This window comes from Pagrus major, chromosome 1, assembly GCF_040436345.1.
Source record: "Pagrus major chromosome 1, Pma_NU_1.0".
NCBI lineage: Eukaryota > Metazoa > Chordata > Actinopteri > Spariformes > Sparidae > Pagrus > Pagrus major.
Window position 1 is genome coordinate 10,920,050 of NC_133215.1, and position 25,218 is coordinate 10,945,267.

A 25,218-nucleotide genomic window follows, 5' to 3' on the forward strand; every position below is an offset into this window, starting at 1 on the left:
TATGTTTCATCTGTAAGCATTAACAAGCAATCCACATAACCAAACTTTCTTTACTTCTAAAGAGTTTCAGGCATAGGATCCACCAGAGAGCTGAATAACATGTACCATAACACTGTTTAACACAGCCCACATTCTGTGCCTCGCTCTCAGATTAAAGCTGTCGACAACGGACGTCCTCAGAAGTCCTCCGCTTGTCGTCTGCATATTGAGTGGATTCTCAAACCAGAATTGCCAGCTGATGCCGCTCCCTTGCTTTTTGAGGAGTCGCCCTTTACTTTTTCTGTCATGGAAAGCGACCCTGTGGCGCACATGGTGGGCGTCGTTGCCACCGAATCCTCCGATGTTCCTGTGTGGTTTGAAATCACAGGTATTGCCTCCTTCACATGAATCTCTGTTGTTGTGTGTGTGCATGCAGACTGTAGAAATGCCTTGTAGGTAGAAAAACTCATACTTAATGACTAACATAGCGTTTGTGTGTGGAAATGCTGGGAAAATATGGAAATATCCTAAAAAACTGTATTTGAGAAGATAATAATATTGTATAGTATACTAGGAGTCCAGGTCTAGGAGAGAAGTCAAATTTGAACAGCCATTTTCATAGTTTCTGGCAGCCATTTTAGCTGCCTTACAAAGCCAAAATACAGTAACTATATATTTTGTAACAATTAACTTTTTGGCATTTGCTTAACAATATGTTAAAATATCATGATGATAAAAAAAGGTGAAATAACACATTTTCCTGAAGATTGTCCAAAGTTGAGTGCAGTATCTGCATTTTTTTTCATGTAGGTTTTATGGCGGTTACTGTATGTAGGTAATCAGTCTAAACATGCATTAAATGAAGGTAGGTTCTGATTGTTAAGCACTTTGTCAGCCAGCCTCAGATTTTATTTTGGTTGCTTTCTGCTTTGGTAGATAGTTTAGATAACACGATTGTATCATGACTTCATAGTTACAAACAATAAATATTGATAGTTTTCTGAGTTTTCCTGTTTGAGCCAATTGAAATATCGTACTTTTCTTGCCAACTCTGTTTTGAAGTGCTAAAACTTAATTTGTAGTTTTCTTGAATGTGTTTCTCTGTTGAGCTTATGATAGTCACTGTATGCATGAGAGGATTTAAATTGACTGCTTTGAGAAATGCTCGTCTCTTCTGCCTTCTTCCCAGCCTGTTCTTCCTCTAATTAATGTCTGACTGACACGTCTCTTCTCTCCTCTCTTTTCTGTGCTCTGCTTCTGCTTTCCTCTTTTCTCTGGAATGTTCTGTTTGGTTGGATTTTTGCAAGACGGCATAGAGGATACTGAGATGTTTTACATCCTTCAGATGGCTTGTGACCACAACTGTACAGCAGAAGGTAGCTGCTGGGATCTCCTAATAGGCTGTGCTGTATTAAGAGATCATCCTACATTGTGTGTTGGTGCTGCCTGTTGGCTGTGGTTGAAGTGTATTGTGCCACTGGATTGATGTTGTGCCACATTTTTCCCCTTAAACCTGTGACCTGATTAGGAATCTCAAGAGAGCCAGGAAATCCCCCTCTCCTTACCTCGTATGAATTAGAGCTCCATTTTATATCCACTGTTTTATAGTTTATCCTTGAGAGTTAAGCTTTCTTTTGTACTATATATCAAAGGAAATGTTGTGTTGTTACACATCCACCACTTTGTATTTGTGTACCCATATGTGCGCACAGTTTTACAGTTAAAATGCATGAGCAAGCTGTTCTGTGGATAATGTTTTTACAAAGAGCAATCTCTATCTATGTATTATTAAGTCAAACATCAGCACGGCAGTAAATTGATGTTTGTATGTCCATCTCAGCACCTCCCATTTAATGTTTGTGTAACCTTGCTACATGCAGACAACCAAGCGATGATTCGTCTCTAATCTTTTGTCCTTCCTTGTTGTTTTTACAAAAAAATGATTCCACAGGTGGTAATTATGACAGCCGCTTTGACGTGGGCAAGGCCAGCGGCACCTTGATTGTAGCGCGGCCCCTGGACGCAGAGCAGAAATCAAATTACAACCTGACGGTGGAAGCCACAGATGGGACACGAACTGTCAGCACCCAGGTAATTGAAACACTAATGAAATGGTTGGAAGCTGATGAGGCAGTTGTCATGGTTCTGTTTGTCTCATGTGAGAAATAGAGTGAGCAAAGGGATGGGTAATGAGTGAAGCGGTGGCCAAACTGTCCTGTTTGTTGGGATATGTTTATGTTGTGAGGCTATCATTGCTTTCAGCTCGCCCACGAAAATGACAGTTTAGACGTGTGAGTCTCATTACATCCCTACACGACCTGACTTCTAACTGTATAAAGCTGCCTTGGAAAAAAAGTAATACAAAAAATATGGGATATGATGAGGCTGTGCTGTATGAGGAGATCTTCTTATATTGTCTGGTGGTGCCTGGGGGATGTGGGTGAATTGTGTTATACTCCTAGATTTACTGTTGTATTTTAATGTATCAGCTCACCACAAGAAGACGGGTCTTTTGATAAAAACATAGTTTGACATTTTTCAGAAATTTACTTATTCACTTTCTTGGCGAGGTTGTAGATGTGAAGATTCATAACACTCTCATATGAATTCAATATCAAGCTACTATACACCAAGCAGCTGGTTAGTTTTTTTCTCAATGTTGAGATATCCTGTAGACTAGCCAGTCTTGAAATAGCATCTGAATCTGCACCATTAAAACACAAAGTGTGAACAATTGTTCATGCAGTGTGGGTTATGTGGAGTTAGGAAACAGAAGCAAAAGGACATTAAACACGATTTGCGTAAAGCGTAAAAATGCCAAATTTTACAATGGTTATGTGTGGGACTATTTCTTGGCAGAGCCAGGCTAGCCTTTCCCACCTGTTTCGAGCCTTCATGGCAAGCTAAACTAACTGTCTCCAGGCTGTAGATGCATGTTTATCGTACACACATGAGAGTGGTATCAATCTTCTCATTTAACTAATCTAAGAAAGCAAATAAGCATGATCATCAAAATGTCAAACTTCAGTTGATTTAATTAGAATTATCAGTTATATTTCTTTAGAAAGAAAGAAAGAAAGAGAGACAGAAAGAAGTCTTTGAAGATTGTTTTTTAACTGGTTTTTAAACCCCATGATATGGGAAGACAATGCTCCTCCTCCACTGTTCTCTGCTGTCCCAGTTGAGCATTGAAGTTCAGGAATCTTCCATTGTCTCATTCCTGACGTGGGTCTGCTGTGATGATGGTGCCGTCTAGCCAGAGTGTACATTCTTAAGCCCCCTCCTCTCCTCCCCTCTGCTGTGTCTCTCTGAACCTGTGAACCTTCTCTCACTTCTCGCCCAGAGGAACAGATTGCCCTGGCCTTTTCTGAATGGACTCTAAATTACCAAATATTTTACACTTATGCATATACAAGTATGCTCATGGCATCGTCTGGAAACTGCAAAATCAACTGAAAAGTTTTATGAAGAGGAAAACTAAAAAAAACTAAAAGATACTGTAAACCATATGACCCCGTGTGAGCCATTTTGTTGAAAGATGAAACTGCCAAAGCAGTTGCATACTTGCATTTTAATTTATTAATATGCTGATTTATTCCTGCTTGCATATAGCTTGCTCCCCAGCTGATACTAAAGCTGAACCGCCATGATAAAAGAGTTTAAGCATGCGAGTTGTCTTCGGTTTTTGTTCAGATGGTCATGCCTTGTCCATGAGATTTTGAACGTTTTTACATGATAGTTTGGGTCATATGGGATGGTGGCATTCAAAATGTTTTGTCCTTTGTCCTCAAAGGGGAGCTTCAGAGAACTGTCGCTGGAAAAGAATCTATTTGTTGTCACTCTGTATGAATAAAGCCTTTCATCATCTGGCTGCTGTGCTCCACTGAGCCTTTGGATGAAGCGCCTCCTTCACTGGCATTTTGCAACTCATCCGAGGAAGCAGCACGTCCTTTACTTCAGTGCAGAACCTCAAAAACAGCCATAAAGCGCCTATTTTTTTTTTCTTTTCTCAGCCATGATTTTCTCTCTCCATAAAGCACTTTTTAAAAAGTCCTGGCAACAGACACTTATTTAAAAGCCTCTCAGCAAAACTGCATGCAGTGACATTTTAAGTCAAATTAATCACATTCAAAGGTTAACCTATTCAGAAGGTCTTATTCTCAGTGGGCCTCGATTCTCAGTGGAACTGGCTGCACCAGCAACCCTTTCACACTACAGGGAATGGTTTAATTCAGTGTTGATATAAAAATACAGGGCCACATTATGGACTTCAAAACTTCTTGAATTTTTTTTTTTACTCCACAGAAAAGCTATGAAATTGTATAAAATGCCACAGTGATGTCATGTGTAGTCGCCACCACATCATGAAATTTGAATTACACCAAAACATCAATACTGCATTACACGGCCACGTTTCTCTTCAGCGCTTCAGCGTGTGTAGTCTTAGAAAACAATCTGTTATTATTTTTCAGTCTCAGTCCTGTGTCAAATGTCTTTGTTAGGTTTCATCATATTTAGTCAACCTCATCCTGTTTTAGTTGACCTAAAGACTTTGGCAAAACAGTAATTATTTGCATGAAGTTTAAGTCAATAAATCTGTTTAAAGTCCTTTTAATCATGTTAGTCTTTTTAGTCATCAGATTATATTGAACAGTTCAGTCAGTCGAGTCTAGCCAAAACCGTTCATCTTATCATTATCTGCCAATTCAGTTTTTGCCACTTTATCATTGCCAGCCTGACTTACCAGCTTGTTTACGCTAATGGGCTCTCCTGATTCATTCGGCTCAAACCCAAAATGCCGCCACTCCGGAGCTTTAAAGCGAGGCAAGTCCAATGTCCTTATTCTTTGAAATCGTCCTGGCTTTCATTATGCAGTCATTGGGAAAAACACCTATTAGCCTCGAGTAGCACATTATCTTCACTTCACCTGGCTTCATTTGGCATAGGCACTGCGCCCAAGTCTTGCAACGGTGGCAAAATTCTGCTATTTGTTCTGTATTGGCTAAAATTTCGGTGACAGTCCTATGAGGATAAACCTGAGTATGAACACAACAGGGGATATTAAGGTCAGCCAAAATGATCTAGGTCATGTACATATGTCGATATGTGGATAAGATATGATAAGTTGATAAGCTAGTCGTCACGACAGACCTAATGTTACGTTTTGTTAAGGACTGCTTGATGATCAGCTTTATGAATTCCATCTGTACGAGCCGTCACATCTCAGTTGAACCCTCACACAAGAAAATGGGTCAAAGAATAATCACTTGTACAGTATGTCAGTTGAAGCTTATCGCCTGCAACAGTGCACTCTTTCTTACTGCCTGCACACTTTGAATGTGCACATTTTTTAACACATTATTAATAGAGCTGTGACTAGCTGTCATGCAGATGGTTGCTAGTGTGTAAGATACAGACCTGCATAATCAGCTGACCACTGTAAGTCAGCTGTTTTTCCGTAGAGGGAACGGATTTACTGAATTTGTGTGCTCCATAAACCACACCATGAGATTTAGGACAGCTGCCTGGGATATGCTGAGAGCCAAATAGGTGACTGAAAGAGGCATCCAGTAGCAACAGACACAGTAGTAATTACCCAAATTTTGTGGGCTAGCAATAAATACATCCTTGAAATTAAAAATGTATTGTTATCAATTACTTTTTCCCCTCACAAAAGGGTTGTGAGAGAACCCTATCGTGTGCTGGCCTCCTTGCCTTCAGTAGTCTTTAGCGTTGCCTTCATATTACCTGCATTTTTGATATTTGACTGTGTTAAATGTCAGCAGCATACTGAGTGCTTCATGTTTCAGTAAAGCCATTGAGTGTTTTGGCTACTAACTTGTTTATCCGACAACATTGTTCAGCAGTAACAGTATTTGATCAGGGGGTTAACAGACACTGTAAATGTACCTGCTGTGGAGTGCTTTCTTTGTAGCAGAGAGTAATCAGTAGGGACAAGGCTAAACCACAATGAAATGTATTGAGGGCTGAACAATTAATCAAAATATTGTCAAGATTTCTTGATAGTTATGATTGATAGTGAATGCAAATTTACCATTCACATTAAAATCGTGACTCGCGTCACAATTTTAACAGTTGTCAAATAATCACAATATAATTTTTTTTACAGTTCAGCTCTATTCTTGAGCTAGGTGACCAGCAATAAAAAAATCTCCACCAGATTGTACAGTATTAGGATTATCCATTGAGCACCAGAAGGAATATTCTAATCTGTAGATTATAAATTCAAATACAGCTGTAGACTAATCAATTTTCTCTGTCTCTGCAACATAAAATGAATCCGAGAAAAGAGAATATCAGTAGGAAATCATATGCAAAAGCGCTGGTAATTGTTACTGAGTATGAATTTGTTTTCTCTGGGGATCGTCTGTTGTTTACCTTTTTAAAACAAGTCATACAAAATTTCCCTGCAGATTAGATCTATTAGATCACACACATGCAGTGCACCTCGTGAAAGCTCAAAGTTGGATTTATCTATTCCTCAAATCAAAGTCATGTGGAAGCTGTGCTGCCAGACAGGCTGGCCTATTTTCTCTCTCCTTGGAATTTTTTTCTTTCTTTTTGTTCTCTCTCTCTCTCTCTCTCTCTCTCTCTCTCTCTCTCTCTCTCTCTCTTTCTGTCTATCTTTCAGATTTTTCTTCTTCTCCGCTTCTCAAAAAGCTTCTCATTTATTGGCCAGGCATGCAGAGATGATGATTATTCTGTTTGGGTAGAATAAAGCGCAAACAAGGGCTCTGGATCTCGATGGGTAGTGGGCTGTGTTAATCCTGTTTTGGGAACATGTTGGAGTGCCCAGTGCCAGTGCCCTGCCTTTGCCCAGAACCTGCCACCTGGCAGGGGGGCTTCCTCTCCTACGCACTGCACAGGAGGACAATGAGCACAATGAAAGCTCCCCCGTGTCCTGTTCTGGATACACTGCACAAGGTGTTTCGTTATTCAGAGGGCTCCCTTTGTGGTCTCTTAAGCACGCTTTTGTTTTTGAACGTCTATTTTATTTTCAAATGGCCGTGACAAACTGAGCTAAATTATAAATAATTTTAAATCCAATCTTCTTGTCCAGAGGTGATATCAGCATGAAGCTCTTGGTCTGTGGGAGGTCTTTGGGAAACAGTCGGCCCTTCTGTTGCAAGCTTTCCATTTGACCGTTGCAGCTCTGTGAAGGCGTCTTTGAAGGATCAGCTGATGTAGACAAGGGGTGCTGCATTCTCGCTCGGGCACCTCATAGCCAGGAGCCGCGCCAACAAGGCAGCCTCGGCATGCAGCCCAGCCTCCCTTCCCCCAATCTCCAGCTATATGACATCCTCTCTTGGCCATGCAGAAGTACCTCAAGCTGTTCTGCTCACAATCTGTTCCCGGTCTCCTGTTTCTCATGTTATCTCAGCCCACAAGACTCTCTTTATGTCGAAGGTTCACCGTATTCACTCATACTTGCATGCTTTCTTGCCTTTTGAATGAAAGCTGACTTTTGTTTTTAGGACTCTTTTTCACCGTGACTTTTTTTTAAATAGTGTTCTCAGTTTCATCTTTTGTTTGTGTGTTTTTTTTTCATTCTCACCCACAACCTGTGTTTTCTATTTTTGACCATTTCCCTCAGATTTCCTTGGTTTTCCACTACCACTTCTCTTTTTTACTCTTGTCTCACCCTCACAGCACTTTTTTTCTGTAGTATCTCCATCTGTCACGTCTGTGTCTCAGTCCCAATCTTGTTCCTCCCGAGCATTCCCAGAGGAAGCCTTGTACAAAGACTACAGAGTTTTCTTCCACAGCAACATTTCTGCTGCAGTCAGGCTGTATCATGCTGTTTTGTGATGTTTGGGGGGCAAAGTTCCTTTGAAGTGTTGTCGAGCCTCCTTGAAAAGGGAAAGGCAAGTTTGTGTGCATACGGGGGATGGGGGGTTGAATAGCCTTTTGTGTGCTTTCTAAACTGTATGAAATAGTACATTGTGGATAGACGAGGATACTACTGACCAGGTTCCATTCCTTTCTGCTTCTTGGCAGCACTATCTGCTGTCGCCACCTTACTCGCTATTCACAAGACGTGCTATCTGACGCTGGCCAGATTGAGACACATTGGACAGCCTCTTTGTGTGGATGTATGTGTGGAAGTGCACGGTGTACAAGCCTGTGTGTGTGGGTGCATGCATGTGCATCTATGTGTGCAAAAGGTGGATTGTGAGACATCAGGGATCCGGTGCTATATGATGTCTGGCATGACATGAGAAGACATGCTTGGAATGAGATAGATTGCCAGCCCGCTGAGGGTGCTACATGCACCAGAGGCCCAATTTCATGCACTTTTTCAGGGTGAACGTCAGATTAGAAAAGTGTATTTATTTAATATTACACGTCCTGATTAGCGGTGTGACATGGGTCGCTCATGACACATGTCTTGTGGCAAACGGCCAGCTTACAGCACTGACAGACAGCATGCAGCCCAGCGCTCCCCCTGCAAGATGACATCTGTGAGCCTCAGCAGCATTGCCAACATCACAGCACACAGCAGATTGTAAATGTTATCAGTGCTGTCAGGTTGAGTCTATATTTGTCTCTGATATAGGCTCACACTGCTCAACAAACAGTATTATGACAAAAAACAACAGTGGACAACAGTGGGACAAATCCTGGTCAGCTAGTGAGCTGTCAACTGGTCAGAGGTTTTTGTGGTTACAGCCCCCTCGACTGTTGCTGCAGCAAACAGCTAGTCCTCGTCTGTTTCCTTATGGGACATCACCCCCTTGTGTTTGGTATGCAGGTGTCTAATCTGGGCTGATCCCTTTGTTCCCCATGTTTGGCAACGGTAGAAGCCCCTCGCTGGTCTGGGAAGCAGAGATGGCATTCCAGCAGCTCTCCATAATCCTCTGTCGGAAGTCCAGTAGACGAGTGGCTGGTGTTGATAAAACATGCTCCCAGTGGAATTTTACAGTTTGGGGATGTTGTCTTTGTTGTGTGCGGGGAGAAAAAAACCACAGTGACTGCACTTTTGGACTGTCCAAAGTGTGCGGCACACATGTGTAGAAATTTGTTTCATGGATTTGAGTCTGAACAATTTGTTTGTGAAAACATGAGCAGAATATTTCAAATGCAAACTTCACTATCCTAAAATTTCTATTTCTTTTCACGGTGTTATATATAATTAATGTCCATGGGTAGGCCTTCTCAATTTCCACAGTTGACAGCTCACTGTCATATAGTTTATTACACATATACTCTCAGTTTAATCAGCTGCTCCTGTACCTACCTCAGACTACATTTAGTTGCAATGTGGTTATTCAGCATCGATTTCTTGTTTTCACTGTTGGCTGCATCAAGTGGTCATTCAGTTAAAATATTGCTTTTGCCATCATGTGTATCGATCTGGTCTCTGTCCGCACAAGGGTGCTTATTACTGAAGAGCGTGGGTGAGGATTCGAAAAGTTTGTTGTGTGTGTAAAGTAAAAATGATAATCATATACACATCCTTCAACCTTTTTGAGTTTTCTGCTTTCTTTTTTTTGCAGCATATACTGCAGTTATCTTAGTTTTAGTATTTTCCTGGAGCATTTAACATTTTGTTAATCACTATTCTGTTTAAAACCTTTCAGGGAATTTACATTCACACTAGTATTCTGGCTATTATTGGATTTTTGGAGTATGTAGTTGATGCGCTTCCCTATGATTTACTTTGTTTCCTATAGGTGCTTATCCGTGTCATTGACACCAATAACCACCGGCCAGAGTTCTCTCAGAATTGGTATGCGGTAAATGTCTCCGAAGACCAACCAGCAGGGACTGAGGTCCTGCAGATCAGTGCCGTGGACAGAGACGAGAAGAACAAACTGACCTTTACACTCCTGAGCAGCACTGATCCCTTCAGCCTGAGGAAGTTTAGATTAGACCCAGGAACAGGCACTCTGTACACCGCTGAGCCACTGGATCATGAGACTATGCATCGCCACGTCCTCACCGTCATGGTATGACTCAATGACAGCTGACAATTCAACAATAGTCTGATGAATTATATTATATTAAGTTACTACAAGTTTATTTTTGGAATTGTTTGCTTCGTTGTAAAATGAAACATCCATGAAATTAAGATTAGCTTGTTTGTTTCTGTGCTTTTCAAACTATGAATAATTTGCTGTTTTATTATGTTAGTGTTCAGGAATTAATTGTCCCTTGAGGGCTCACACGCTCTGTTTTTCCTCCTCCCTCCTCTGTCTGCCGGGAACACAATTTTTCTTTTTTAGGTTCGAGACCAGGACATCCCAGTGAAAAGGAACCTTGTGCGTGTGATTGTCAATGTGGATGACACCAATGACAATGCACCCTGGTTTATAGGCACGCCTTACTCTGGCCGTGTGTTTGAATCTGCAGCCGTAGGCTCAGCTGTGCTCCAGGTCACAGCTCTTGACAAAGATAAGGGCCCTAATGCAGAGATCAACTACAGCATTGAATCAGGTAAAAGGCACAAAAAAGTTGCAGAAATGTCCTTGGTTTTTGTCTCATTGCAGAAAGCTTTTGCCGTAAAGTAATGCAAATGTAATCAGCTCTTAAAAATGTATGAGTCATCTTGAGTGCTGCTACCCACTGGATCTTGATCATGAATGGAATACTTTACAAAGAGTAGGAGACTGTTGAAGACTTTGTGTTGAGGGTCTCCAAATACGTGGGAGATGAGCAGATCCCCCCCTCAGAATTTCCCACGATGGCTTTCTCCAACAATAAGCTTTTATATGAGGACAAGAAGCATGCGGCTATTAGCTTTTTGCTTGAGTACATGCATATTTGAAATAGCTAAGATGACTTAATGTAATTGAATTGTGGCTTGCTTTGTTTTGACTCAAACTGAGAGCTGACGATGACTGGCTTTGGGAAGGACATGAACATTAGTAATGTTGAAAATGAAAAAGAATGACATTATATATGCTTAACGATCACAGCTTCATGACAGAAAATGTAGTAAAATGATGTGTGTTTTCATTTTTGTTGTTTTTTTAAAACTTTTCTTTTGCCGCATATTACAAGTCAGAATGAAAAACAGGCAAATGAATACATAATTCTTCTTTCTTCTCTATCTTACAGGAAATTTTGCAAACTCATTTGCCATCAACCCTGTTCTTGGGACAATTACAGTAGCCAAAGAGCTTGATCGAAGCAGCAAGATCCTGTATGAGCTGACTGTCAAGGCATCTGATAACGGAGTTTCTCCACTGTCAACTACAGCCACTGTGCACATTATGGTAACAGTTTCTGACAACGCAGCACCCAGATACAGTGAAAAGGAGTTCTCTGCTGAAATCAGTGAATCAGCCCATCCTGGGAGTTTTGTCAGCTTGGTCACAGCTGTCAGCCAGTCCTCTATTTTCTATCAAATAAAAGGTGGCAACATCAACAATGCATTTGATATAAACCCAAACTCAGGAGTGGTTGTGACCCAGAAAGTTTTAGATTACGAGACCGCCCCTCAGTACACGCTCATCATACAGGGCACCAACATGGCCGGACTTGCCAGCAACACGACACTTCTGATTCATGTAAAGGATGAAAATGACAATGCTCCAATCTTTCTCCAGAGGGAATTCAAAGGAGTAATCAGCGAGTCGGCCCCCATCAACAGTGTTGTTCTGACTCATGAAAACACCCCTTTTGTCATTCGTGCCTCTGATGCTGATTGTGACCAGAATGCCATGCTCATCTATCAAATTGTCGAACCTTTTGCGCATAATTATTTCGCCATTGACTCAAGCACAGGAGCCATCAGAATCACAACAGCTTTGGATTATGAACAGAGGAGTGTTTTCCGCTTCACGGTCCAGGTCCATGATCTAGGAATGCCACGCCTGTTTGCGGAGACGGCAGCCAATGTGACCATTGAAGTAATTGATGTTAATGACTGTTCCCCAGTTTTTAGCCAAGAACTGTACGAGACAAACGTCATAGTGCCAACATACAAAGGAGTGCAAGTTATTAAGGTCAACGCTACAGACGCAGACTCTGGGCCTAACTCCAAACTTCTCTTCTCCATATCTGAGGGAAATATCGGTGATAAATTTAAAATGGATCCAATCACAGGCATAATCTCTATTCAGAACGTCACACAGCTTAGGAGCAGATATGAATTGAAGGTGAGGGTTTCTGATGGTAGATTTGCTGCTGTTGCTACAGTAAAGATAAATGTGAAGGAAAACAAGGAGAATAAGCTGAAGTTTACCAAAGAGTCCTACAAAGCCTCCGTCCAAGAAAACTCCTCTGAGAAGAAAACACTAGCAATCATTGCTGCTGTTGGGAACCAAGTGAATGAGCCATTGTTTTACGAAATTTTGAACCCCGACAGCAAGTTTGAAATCAGCCGCACATCTGGAGTAGTCTCAACCACTGGGATACCATTCGATCGTGAAGCACAGGACCGATTTGATATAGTTGTTGAGGTCACCAGAGAGGACAAATCTGAAGATGGGGCTCATGTACTTGTAACCGTGACAGTGGAAGATGTGAATGACAACAAGCCTATGTTTGTTAACCTGCCCTATCATGCCCTGGTCCAGATGGATGCAGAGGAAGGCCAGATCATCCGACAAGTCACAGCAGTGGACAAAGATGTGGGCCAGAATGCAGATATCCGTTATGAGCTTAAGGAACAAGCGCACTTTGAAATTAGCCGCCCCGGTGAAATCTTCCTCAAAAAGAAATTTGAGAAGGAGTCGCTTAACACAGACTTTGTCATTGTTGTTATTGCAAAGGATAATGGAGAGCCAGCACTCTCAGCAGAAATCGAAGTGCCAGTAACAGTTGTGAACAAAGCAATGCCTGTGTTTGAGAAGGCCTTTTACAGCATTGAAATCCCTGAAAACATTCAGCTACACACACCTGTGCTTCATGTACAAGCCAATGATTCTGAAGGCCCTCGTATTGTGTACACAATCTCTGAGGGCGATCCTTTCAAGCAATTCTCAATTGATTTCAACACAGGTGTAATTCATGTTATTCAGCCGTTGGACTTTGAGACACATCCAGCCTACAAGTTAAACGTTAGAGCCACAGATTCTCTGACTGGAGCACACTCTGAAGTGTTCGTTGATATCATACTGGAAGACGTAAATGACAACACCCCAGTGTTCCTGTCAAAGACCTACTATGCCAATATTTCAGAGGCTTCTGTCATTGGTACATCCATTTTGCAAGTTGATGCCAAAGACTCTGATACTGGCAATAACCAAGAAGTGTTCTTTCAGTTGGTTGAGGAAAAGGGGAAGAGTTCTGATTATTTCACTATCGACCGTGACACAGGAATAATCTCCACAGCTCAAGTTCTTGATCATGAGGAGATCCAGCAACACAAGTTGAGGGTCCGCGTTGTGGACGGAGGAGTCCCAGCCCTCTCTAGTGATGTCATTGTGACGATAGATGTTACTGACCTGAATGACAACGCTCCGATATTTACAGAGCATACTTATAAAGCTACTGTAAGTGAATTGGCCCCACGTGGACACTTCATCACCCAAGTCCAGGCATCGGATGCTGATAGCTCAGACCAAGATAACTTGGAATTCTCCATTAAATCTGGCAATGAGGAGATGAACTTTTCCATTGACAAACATACGGGCGCCATTGTCATTTCCAACCACCGCAGGCCACATATGCAACCTCTTTACAACCTCAATGTGTCAGTATCCGACGGTGTATTCAGAAGCTCAGCTCTCGTCACGGTAACAGTTATTGGTGCCAATTTCCACAACCCCACCTTCTCTCAGGTGGACTATGTGGTCGAACTTGTTGAAAACTCACCTGTTGGTACTTTGGTGGCAGAAGCAAAGGCGACGGATGATGATGAAGGCATTTATGGGCACATAACGTACCAGATCGTCAATGACTTTGCAAAAGACAAGTTCTCTGTCAATGAAAACGGAGAGATTTTCACTCTAGAGAGCCTTGATCGTGAGAATAACGCAGAAAAGGTTATTCCTATTTCTCTCGTAGCCAAAGATGGCGGTGGAAAAGTAGGCTTTTGTGTTGTCAATGTCATTCTCACAGATGTCAATGACAATGCCCCACAATTCAGGGCAGCTGAGTACAAAGCCACTATTGCATCAGATGTCCCAAGGGGAACCTCTGTGGTGAAAATTGCTGCTTCAGACATGGATGAGGGAAGCAATGCTGACATTGAATATTCAATTGAAGCAGATGTTGAAAACGTGGAGGAGAACTTTGAAATCCACCCAACCTCTGGGGTCATTGTAACCAAAGAGAGTCTCATTGGACTTGAAAATGAGCTCTATGCATTCTTTGTCAGGGCGAAGGATACTGGGAATCCACCCAAACATTCTGTTGTACAGGTTTACATCAGGATTGTTGCACCAGAGACCCCAATTCCCAAATTCACTGAAGCACATTACCGCTACACAATTGCTGAAGACCTTCCCATTGGCACAGAAATCGATGTAATTCAGGCTGAGAGTGAGCAACCAGTGCTTTACAGCCTTGTGAAGGGCAACACTCCCGAGAGCAATGAAGATGAGGTGTTTGTTCTAGACAGAGACAGTGGAGCCTTAAAGCTTCAGAAAAGCCTCGACCATGAGACGACCAAATGGTACCAACTCACTTTGCTTTCCCAAACCAAATATGAGAGCTATGACATAGTTTCGTCTGTCAGTGTAAACATCCAAGTGAAAGATCTTAATGACAACAAACCTGTCTTTGAGTCCGACCCTTATGAGGCTGTCATTGTGGAAAACCTTCCAAGTGGGACTCAAGTGATCCAAGTCAAAGCCAACGACCAAGACTCTGGAACCAACGGCCATGTCATTTACAGCCTCGACCCCAAGCAGAACTCCCAGGAGATCTCTGAGCTGTTTGCTGTTAATAGTGAAACTGGATGGGTGACAACCTTAAAAGAGCTTGATCGCGAAAAGATGGAAAAATACACAATCGCTGTCCTAGCAACAGACCAAGGTGACAAAGTACAACACGTTACTGGCACCAGAGTGGAGGTAACAGTCGCTGATGTGAACGACAACCCGCCACGCTTCACTGCAGAGATCTACAAAGGCACAGTCAGTGAAGATGACCCTCCTCCCAGCGGGGTGATCGCTATCCTCAGCACCACAGATGATGATTCTGAGGACATCAATAAACAAGTGAACTACTTCATCACAGGTGGGCGTTTATTATTTTGTAAAATAGATCATTAGTAAGCCCAGAGAGTTTACTCTCTACTCCTTTGTGTAACAGTTTTTCATAAACAGAGCTTAGGGGGGATTATCCATTTATGCCACTTAATATGATGATAATATCTCATCTTTGAAACATTACACAGTCCTATTATCTGTTAGGAGTCTAAGTTATCGCCTAATCTGCTGAAGCTCAAGGCAAATATTTAGGTCATCAAAATACAGAAATGTATAATTAGCTGAATAATGCTTTGAAATAAACTGGGGAAAAAATACTTCCTCTGGTGCTAATTAGCAAGTGTGAATAACTTCTCCTAGTCTGGAAATATGATGAGGAATCAGAAACCAGCACGATCATTGTTTCATGTACATTTTTGCAAGATCTGCAAGATTGCTTGTGTACTAAACATGTTTGATTTCGAAGTGAAGATTTGCTTTGTGAACTAGTGATGAACAGTAATTAATAATTACTGATTAATATTTAGTCGAATGTAGTTTAATATTCAGGACAGATCCTTATCCTTGTGTCTTTTTAATGACTCAGGCTCTTTCCTGTTCTCCTGCTTCTGAGTTGTTGTTCTGAAGTGGTATATTTCTTTTTCACACCAAACAGGAGGGGACCCACTTGGCCAATTTGCCATTGAACACATTCAGAATGAATGGAAGGTCTCTGTCAGAAAGCCTCTGGACCGTGAAGAGAGGGACAATTATCTCCTTAACATTACTGCCAGTGATGGCATCTTCACTGCCAAAGCCACTGTGGAGGTCAAGGTGCTGGATGCCAATGACAACAGCCCTGTATGCGAAAAGGTAAAGTCGTTTTTTTTCTCTTGGCTTGCTGTAATTTCAGCACAGCATTCAGTTTGATGTGCTCTTTTATTCCTGGTATTCTATTAAATGTCTTTCCCACTTGTAATTTTCCTCTTACTCCATCCCTCCCCAGTCCCTGTACAGTGAGAGCGTCCCAGAGGACTCCCCTGCCGGCAGGCTCATCTTGCAGGTCTCTGCTACGGATGCTGACATCCGCTCAAACGCCCATATCTCTTATGAGCTCCAGGGAGTTGGATCTGAATGGTTCATCATTGACTCTGATACAGGTGTGTATCTGCATATGCTGTTATCTGTGTGATTATTTTTTGTCAGTGTTGTTGTCAGATGAAAATAGCAATATATGAACATATGTGTGTCTGTATATATTTTTGTCCACAGTTATTAAGTCAGATTATGTTCCAGTTGTGTTGCAGGTTATTCTAGATATGGGGGAGCAGGAGTATGTGGAAAAGTCTCCCACGAATCACTCTTGGTCTTCTGCTTCAAGCCACAAAATCAAAAAAGCAGCTCAGCATGGCAGCAGTCTTACACTCTGCACTCTAAGATTTGAGAATTGTTATCCCTCGGCACAGTGTTACTGACTTTTTTATTAGTGGTCCTATGTGTGTGTCTGAATCATTATCGGCAATGGCAGAGTCGAACATGTTTTCTTGTGCCCGGTTGTTATTTACTTATTCATTTTTAAAAGAGCCAAGAACATTTCCCTGCAGGGCGGCTGAAAGACACACAGTGGCACTAAAATACAGAGCCACACACTTAAATTGAATTTATGACTGCGATACTTCTTGCTGGCAAATAATTTCTTTTAGGGAGACCCCTCTTAAATCAGACATTACATCTGGCTGCCAGGATGGGAAAAAAGAAGAAAGAAAAGGATGAAAAGACAGTTCATCATCATCCAAATAATTTTAAAATAAATTCAAAATAAAAGCACAAAACAAGTAGATCTAAACAGCTATACCAGACATCTGCAGCTGTGTAGCGTCCAGGGGAAGATAATAAGACAACAATACCATCCAGCTGTCTTTTGGCAAGCCTCAATATTGAGTTTCCAGCAGCAGCGCTACTATTACGGGGTGGGAATGTTTTTTTTTTCTTCAGTGCAGACAAGTGGGGTTATTGCAGATGAGGGCTGCCAAGAGGCTCTGGAGTTTTCCAGAGAGGTTGTGGTAACGCTGGCTGCCTCATATCCCAGGACTCTTCCAAGCTGCTCTTAGCCGCCAACTCCGATGGGTTCCTTCATCAGGCCGCTCTCTTTGCCATTTTCTCTCTCCTGCTGGGCTTCAGTTACTTATTTATCCGCCTCTTGTTTCTCTTGAAAGCCATTAGATGTTTGGATGCTTTGTACTTGGTTAGCAGACATCAGACAAGGGGGTTACAGCGATTTAAAGTAAACAAAGTTTGTCCTCTCAAACATTTTTTGCTTATGTTTTTGTCTGTAAATTCAGTGTTTTTATGTGGTTCTTTAAATAGCTAATGACATGAGTGTGTGTTATGTCTCACCATTAGGGGAGTTAAGGACCTTACAGCTCCTGGACCGAGAGGAAAAGGACGAGTACGTGTTCAAAATGCGAGCAGTGGACGGAGGAGGGCGGTATTGCGAGGCTGACATCCACATCACCGTGGAGGACGTCAACGACAACCTGCCACAGTTCTCGTCTGATCCTTACACCATCACAGTCTTCGAGAACACAGAGACGGGCACATTCGTGGCAAAACTGTTGGCAAACGATGTTGATACTGGTAAGAAACATTTTTTCCATGACTGCATTAAAAAAAAACAATCATATAATGTACATTAAGGAAGCTGAATCTATTATCTGCTGTTCTGGATTCACTATCCCTTATTCCAGAGTCTGTAAATGAGAAATCTTGGTTTTCCATTTTCAGTAAATTTTGCATGAGAAGAGAACAAGACTTCAAACCCTGTACTGCTCATTTGGCTGCCAGTAAAACCATGTTAGTTAAGACGTGCAATTTCTAAAATAATGTCTCCCTAATAAATTGAGCTGTTAAAAGTGAGTTGAACCTCAGACTAGCATGCATCATATAGTTAGTAATTCACGTTTTTACCTTGTGAGCACTTCCCTCCCTCAGAGCTGTAACATCATTGCCACAGTGCAGTGAAGAAATAATGAAATATTAAAAACTATGTTTAAAATAAACAGAGCTCTTGCTGAGGCAATATAAAATTAATTGCGAGTACAGTACACTCACAATTGCCTGAACTGTATGCTTAAAATGCAATTAATGGCTAATAAACAAAGCAAACAAAGGCATAACTTAAGGTCATAAAAGAAGCAGCACAAGATACATTTTCTGGCATTAGAGTGCATGTGCATCTTTGCTTATGCAGAGGTTATTATCTTTACTTTATGCAACTGCATTACGCTAAATGGCAAGAGGGAGGGATAACAAATGTGGATTTTCATGAATGATCAAGCCCTCAAATTAAAAGCTCCATTACACTCTAATGAAATTCTTCTCTCTTCAAGCTGAATTCTCAAAAGGGCTGATTGCAATTTTCCATTTGCCTAGCGCAAACCCACAGGGCCACATATTTATCTGAGGCGTCTTCACCTTTCAGCAAGCACTGCAAACCCCTGAGAGGCTGGCATGTGGATAAGAATGAGAACTTAAACCAAGCAGTTAAACAGTCATTTAAGCTCCTTGAGACTTTATCCAGGAAGCCATCAGACCTGCTGCCGCTGATTACACCTTTAGTTAAGCCGGGCAGGACATTTTTGCTTGAAGAACCGTTTCAGCCTGTTCCCCCATCAAAGAATCAACGCCCTCTCTTTCTATTCCCCTTTTGCAGTCCCTCGTTTTGGCTGGACTGACAGCTTGACAGAATGAAAGGGATGGTAGAATTGGGTCGCTCGGAGTATAACGCTAAACGGTGAAAGGAAAGAGCTGGTATTAAGACATTTCTTCCCCGAGGCTTTGCTGGCACAAAATTTGCTTCAAATCTTAAATATCAAGGATAAGGGTACTTGAAGGAGAGGTGGAGAAAAAAGGTGCTCCCTGCAGTTTAGCCAGCGGCGATAATTATTTAGAGTTACACTGAGTGAAAGCAGAGGGGCATTTGATTAGTATTTCTCTCACGTGTGCCCATATCGTACACATTGAGAGGTTCTTTTTTTCTATCTTGTATTTTTTGATTTGGATGCAACCTTACACCACAGTTGGCAAGTCCCAAGCAACATATACAGTACAAGAAAATATAGGCGTTGTAGCTTTGACCCAGTTCACTATGACTGCAGGTAAATGTCTTTGCAGCCAACCATCAAAATCTCCAGCCTACTGTAACCCTGCTCCTAAGAGAAAACAGTTGCCTTATCCTCCATCGATATCTGACTTCATACCTCTGCGAGGACTCTTGGAGAATCTTGGCGCTGGCCGTTGTATGCCACAGCCTCTATGATCTGCCTGCCCAGTTAAATCGAAACATGTTTGATACTTGCCCACATTGCTGCTCTTCGGTTCAGCCTGCTGTTACAATCTCTGAAAGGCAGCACTTATCAGTGTGGAATGGTTATGAACCAGACAGACACAACAGACCCAAACCGTTGCCCTTGATCTCTGATAAACTAAAGTTATGTGAGTACACATTCCTTCTCTGATTCTGCTTTGTCCTTTATCACTCTGCCTGGACCCGAGTGTCGTCTCTTTGCCCTCTGCCCTGCCTCGCTGGGTTATTTTTTTTCCCTTCGATTTCTCATGTTACTTCAGTGTGGAGGATTTTATCATTTTCTGCTTGGTCCACCTTGGTACAGTGCCAGGTTCATACAAGTTCTCGTCAAAGTTGCCTCCAATAATGTAGAGATGTCTTAATGTACCAGCTGTCTTCAAAATGAAGTCTGTCTGTGGATCAGTGTGGAGTTAGCATGTTTGCTTTTAGCATATAAAGAGATTTACAGGAATAAAGGTGCTGTAGAACATTGGCTTTAATATAGGGCTGTTTGATTTATTAATCTGCTGATTATTTCCTTGAGTAATTACCTCTGCCAAGGAGGTTATGTTGTCACGCGTGTCTGATTGATGGTTTGATTGTTGGTTTGTCAGCAGGGCTACAAAAAACCACTGAATGGATTTCCACAAAACTTGGATGTAGGATGTGTGTCGGCCCCTTTTTTTCTCAGTTTGTGAGATGTGGTGTATTTCAACATTTTCGTAAAATTCTCAGGGAATAATGCATTGAAAAAAATCAGCCATGTTTCAATGTCTGGTACCTATGAGTGAGTACCATCTTCAATCTGGTGAGCTTAAATGATGGTTAAGCAGTTATGGGTAGTTTAATGTTAATTTTCTTTATTGTTTTGTCCGTTAAAGTAGCAAAAAAATATAATTTTCGACTGCCCAAAATCCGAATACAATTTTCTTGTTTTTTTCAATCGTCTGTCCAAAGCCCAAAGAGATTCAGTTTAACATCATTTATGGCAAAGAAGTTGCCAATTAGTTTCCTATTTACTTTGATATAGAACATTCCAGCCTCGGCAGTGAGACGACCAGGTAATCATAAACATATGGGCATGAGGCAATGTAGCCAATCGAGATTCCGCACAATTCACTTAACCACCATTAAGCAATTGTCTCAAGGATGATGAGATCAGATAAAAGTGATGGGAAACCATATAAGCAGGGCTCCCTGTGGTAGTCTCTCCAGAATGATAATGAGATCCACGGAGGATGGGGGCACTTACCTGATAAATGGGAATATAATAGCGTATTCCAAATGGGGGCCACCTGCAGAAAGGCTTTATGATTATTATTGTGATCCGTCTCTGTCTTGTTGCTGGGAGCGTCTTGCTAGTGGGAGGACATGAGTTATGAGGACGGCATGGATTGGACGTTTACAGCTCCTGTTTATCAGTGGCTGCGTGAAAGATGGATGTTTTGGAATGAGAATAGAAGGTGACGACTTCAATCATTCAAGAATCAATACATCAATATAAGAATCAATATGCTTGTTCACGCCCTGTGCTTAAAGGGGTAGTTCTGTTTATGTGGCTATTAATCTTATTGGTGAGGACAACATTGTTTTCACCACCTTAATTGCTGTGATGTGGGTAGTAGGACATCAACAGACTGACGGTCTGAAAGGTACCACATCATAACCAAGAGGAATGATTATCAAAATAACAAAGATTATGTTGCCAAAACACCTGAATTGTTCTTTGTCCATCATTCCAGGTCTTAACAGCGACATCCTCTACTCATTGCTCGATTCTGCTGATGGATTTTTCTCAATTGACGAGCACACCGGTGTCATCAGCCTGGAGCGTCCCCTGGACCGCGAGGTGCAGGCCGCATACGAGCTGAAGGCCCGCGCCAGTGATCAGGGCTCCCCACGTCTCTCCGCGGTGTGCCAGGTGGTGATCTCCGTCCTGGACATCAACGATAATCCGCCAGTGTTTGAGCACCGCGAATACACAGCTACCGTGTCAGAGGACGTGACGGTGGGCACACAGTTGCTTAGAGTGCAGGCAGCCAGCCGGGACACTGAGGCTAACGGAGAGATCTCTTACAGCATCATCAGCGGGAATGAGCATGGCATGTTCAGCGTGGACCCACGCACTGGTATGTGGTCTTTTAGCTTTGCTTTCCCTGTGCTAATTGCTTTTCTTGTACTACTTCTAATCCAATTATATTTGATATTGAGTCCTTATAAAAGATAATTTTACCAAATCAAATTAAACTTAATCTGTCACTAATGGGAACCCATGGAGTTTTTGACCACTGGGTCTCAGCTTTGTTTATATCTTGTACACACACAAAGATGTAGAGTTGCCCATATTTGGCTGGTAAAGAGGCAAAGCGATGTGCCAACAAAGGCACAGAAGAAGAAGGCTGCTAGCAGGCAAACGTGGATGTGTACAGTGCACAACCTAATATTTTCAAAAAGTGTTTCATGAGGAACGAATACCTTCATCGGGTTTCTTATTATTCAAGGATTAACACAGTACACATTCTTGTGTTTCCAAAAGAAACATCATGAAGTAATCCCAGACATCTAAAACTCACAACAGACTGTTCAACCATCACTGAACTTAATTTGAGTTTGAAAACTGCACACTAATTTGTCTCAACAAACAAATAGGATACTGTTCTGTTGTTTAGCTGCAAGCAGCAATGCAAGTTAGAGGAGCTGAGCTGAGCATAAAAATTTTGAATTTCAAATGAGCGCAAATGATGGATGACGATATGAGAGTATCAGTTGCATGTTTGGTTTATAACTCTGGTTATAAACCACTTCAGTTATAGCAGGAACTGATAAGGAATGAGTTACAGCATTTAACCCATCGTCAACAAAGGATGCATATACAACAGGCAGTTGTCACATTGAGTTCAATATATATAGATGAAATAATGGTACTAAACTGTCCATTGCTGTAACATGACACCAGCTCTCTGTACCTCGCTTGACTTTCTGCTGTCTCTTTGTCCTCAGGCGACATCTTTGTGATTGAGCCGTTGGACTACGAGGTCTCCCATGAATACTACATCACCATTGAGGCTACAGATGGTGGCTCACCACCACTCAGCGACATGGCCACTGTGAACATCAACCTGACTGATGTCAATGACAACGGACCTGCCTTCAGCCAGGACGTCTATACAGCCGTCGTCAGCGAGGACACCGAGCTGGGAAAGACTGTGATGACGGTGAGAATACGCATCCCGTCTTTGGGGTCATGTTTACTTACAGTAGGTGTTTGTTGGGTGATAATAACAGATTGTCACTATAAATCTGCGCGCAGGGTGAAAGACAGTTTTCATCACTTTCTCTTAATCATCCTTCAATCATTCACCTTCTCACTCAGTCGTTCATTTACTCCCTCACAGCTTCTCCTCTCTGCCCATTACTCACTTCATACACTATCGAATATCTGCACCTGTGGCAAATCACCATCTGGTGGCACAGCTAAATTAGGACCAGTGCTCTTCATGCTCACTGCACCCCTGTTCTCGTGCATTATCTGACACACATGCTCAAACAGTTTAATTGAAAGGCATTTGACTCATTAAGCCCCCATCCAAGATTAGGCATTTTGCATATAACATTTTCACACCATCTATATCTCTCTCTCCCCCCTCCCCTCATAAAAGATCCCTGCTTATGGCCATTTATCTCAGTGTCTAATGTACCTGAATGTAAATTATCCGTCAGAAAATTAGATTTTAATACCTGCCATTGTCTCATACTTGTAAATCTTCTCTGTCTGCTGATTTCCCCGGGGATCCCTTTCAATATGTAATGGTTGGTTGGTTTTAAGACTTTGTGTGTGCCAGTGTGTGTCCGTGTGCCTGTGTATCTATGTGTTGACGGATGGTGCACAGGAGAAAGAAAAGGTTGTGTGCATCTGTATGATGTTGCGATATTAGGGTCGCAAGTAATGATTATTAATCATGATAAATCTGTTGTTGTATCTATACAGAGTCAGAAAATAACCAGTTCCAGTTTCTCAACCAACACCATCTGATGTCTTCTTTTGTCCAAAACCCAAAGATATTCTGTTTACTATTATAGTAAAAAAAAACATTGAGACTATGGAGAAACTAAAACAAGAAAATGTTTGGCATTTTCCTTGGAAAAACACTCACAATGATGAGTAGTTGCTGATGAATTTTCTGTCGATTGCTTAATGTTCGGCGCTGCAATAGTGCTCCTGAAAACTTGAAGTATTTGTCTTTAACAATAAATATTCTAAAAAAAAAATAATCAAAGATGAATGTAATAACATCCTTGTTATTTAGTAAGAGTCTAACTCTCATAAACCTGGTTGATTTGTCTTAAGGGAGTGTTTTTTAACAGTCCACCAGCACTGAAATCCTGATGGTGCATGAAAAATCATGATTGTTTTTGACTCACCCACCAACTTTAACTAGCGAAGAGCTCAGACAAAAAAAAATTATGTCGAAATCACTAATTCCTTCTAAAGATAATTGTGTTAATGTAGGCCTCCATCGATCACAGCAAGAAGTTGATTAAGAACAAGGTTTTCTGACCTTTTACACATACATTAACATTGTCACTAGAAGCCACCTTTAAGGATTGTTGATTGATCTTTGGTTTTTGATTTTTGTATTGATTCAAAGGTCTTTGCTGAGGATGTGGACGGGCCCTCTTACGATCACGTCCGGTACTCCATCGTAGACGGCAACCAAGGCAGTCCATTCGTCATCGATGCGGTCAGAGGAGAGCTGAGAGTTGCTCGCCAGCTGGACAGAGAGAGAGTAAGAGAAACAGCAGACACAATGCTGACTATACAGATAGAGTTTAATCCACCGAGCAACTAATTGCCCTCAATGCAAAATCCAATCGGAGTCATGTCATGCCTAATAGGGAAGCTTGTTTACTGATCTCCTCAGCATTATTGCTTACAAAAGCAGCTTTGCTATGTATGGTAATTCTCTCTCTCTCTCTCTCTCTCTGTCTGTCTCTCTTTGTCAGACTTCAGGATACACTCTGGCAGTGGTGGCCTCAGACAATGGGGTGCCCCCTCTTTCCAGCAGCGCCATGATCAACATCGACATCTCGGACGTCAACGACAACCCACCGCTTTTCTCCCAGGCCAACTACAGCCTCATCATCCAGGTGAGGCAGGGGAGGGTCAGTGGAAACGGCTGATTAGAGGAGAGGATGAGAATGAGGTGTATGGGAAGGGAGAAAGAGAGGGGGAGGTGCAGGGGGGATTGCAGTGGACACAGAGAGAGGGATTAACAGGGAGGAATAATGGGAGACTGTGCGACTAGAATGTCAAGAAGCAAGTCGGAGGATGGAGCAAGTACAGAGGTAAGGACAAGGAAGAGAGGAGGGAGGGTGAGGGAATTGCAAGACCGAGGCTGAATCTTAAGTACAAGAATGCAGATAGGGATGGAAGCTAAAGTCTTTAAGGCAGGAGTGGTGAAGAGAGGGAATGTGCAAGATACTAAGCTGATAATGGATGGTTGACGGGGAAAGGAAAGTGTGTAACAATGAGAAGAAGATGCACCTGTATTTATGAGAGATCAAAAAAGGAAACAAATAATGATTCCAAAGGGAAGAAGGAGGATGACTCATTTCCATTTTTCCTTTTCTGAGGCAGCACTGTACACACACGCTGCACGCAGCTCAAGCATTTTCGGATGAAACATTGTTTTCCCCCTGAAAAAAATCCTGACTGGCTTTATTTTACTCACTGTGGAGCCTTGATCAAAGTGAGGCAAAAATTCACACTCAAACAGAACACGAAACAAA

General features: G+C 41.9%; 1 protein-coding gene across 1 annotated transcript in view; it reads left to right on the forward strand.

The window, feature by feature from the left end:
• The window catches only part of fat1a (FAT atypical cadherin 1a), a 73,303-nt gene that overhangs the window by 34,029 nt on the left and 14,056 nt on the right, over nt 1–25,218 (forward strand). Inside the window, exons 6-17 of the mRNA XM_073464755.1 lie at nt 151–367; nt 1,931–2,070; nt 9,675–9,950; nt 10,227–10,437; nt 11,062–15,132; nt 15,760–15,956; nt 16,090–16,243; nt 17,487–17,720; nt 21,171–21,557; nt 22,429–22,643; nt 24,078–24,215; nt 24,433–24,576. Coding sequence (XP_073320856.1) covers nt 151–367; nt 1,931–2,070; nt 9,675–9,950; nt 10,227–10,437; nt 11,062–15,132; nt 15,760–15,956; nt 16,090–16,243; nt 17,487–17,720; nt 21,171–21,557; nt 22,429–22,643; nt 24,078–24,215; nt 24,433–24,576 — 6,384 coding nt within the window. The remainder of the gene's footprint in view (nt 1–150; nt 368–1,930; nt 2,071–9,674; nt 9,951–10,226; nt 10,438–11,061; nt 15,133–15,759; nt 15,957–16,089; nt 16,244–17,486; nt 17,721–21,170; nt 21,558–22,428; nt 22,644–24,077; nt 24,216–24,432; nt 24,577–25,218) is intronic.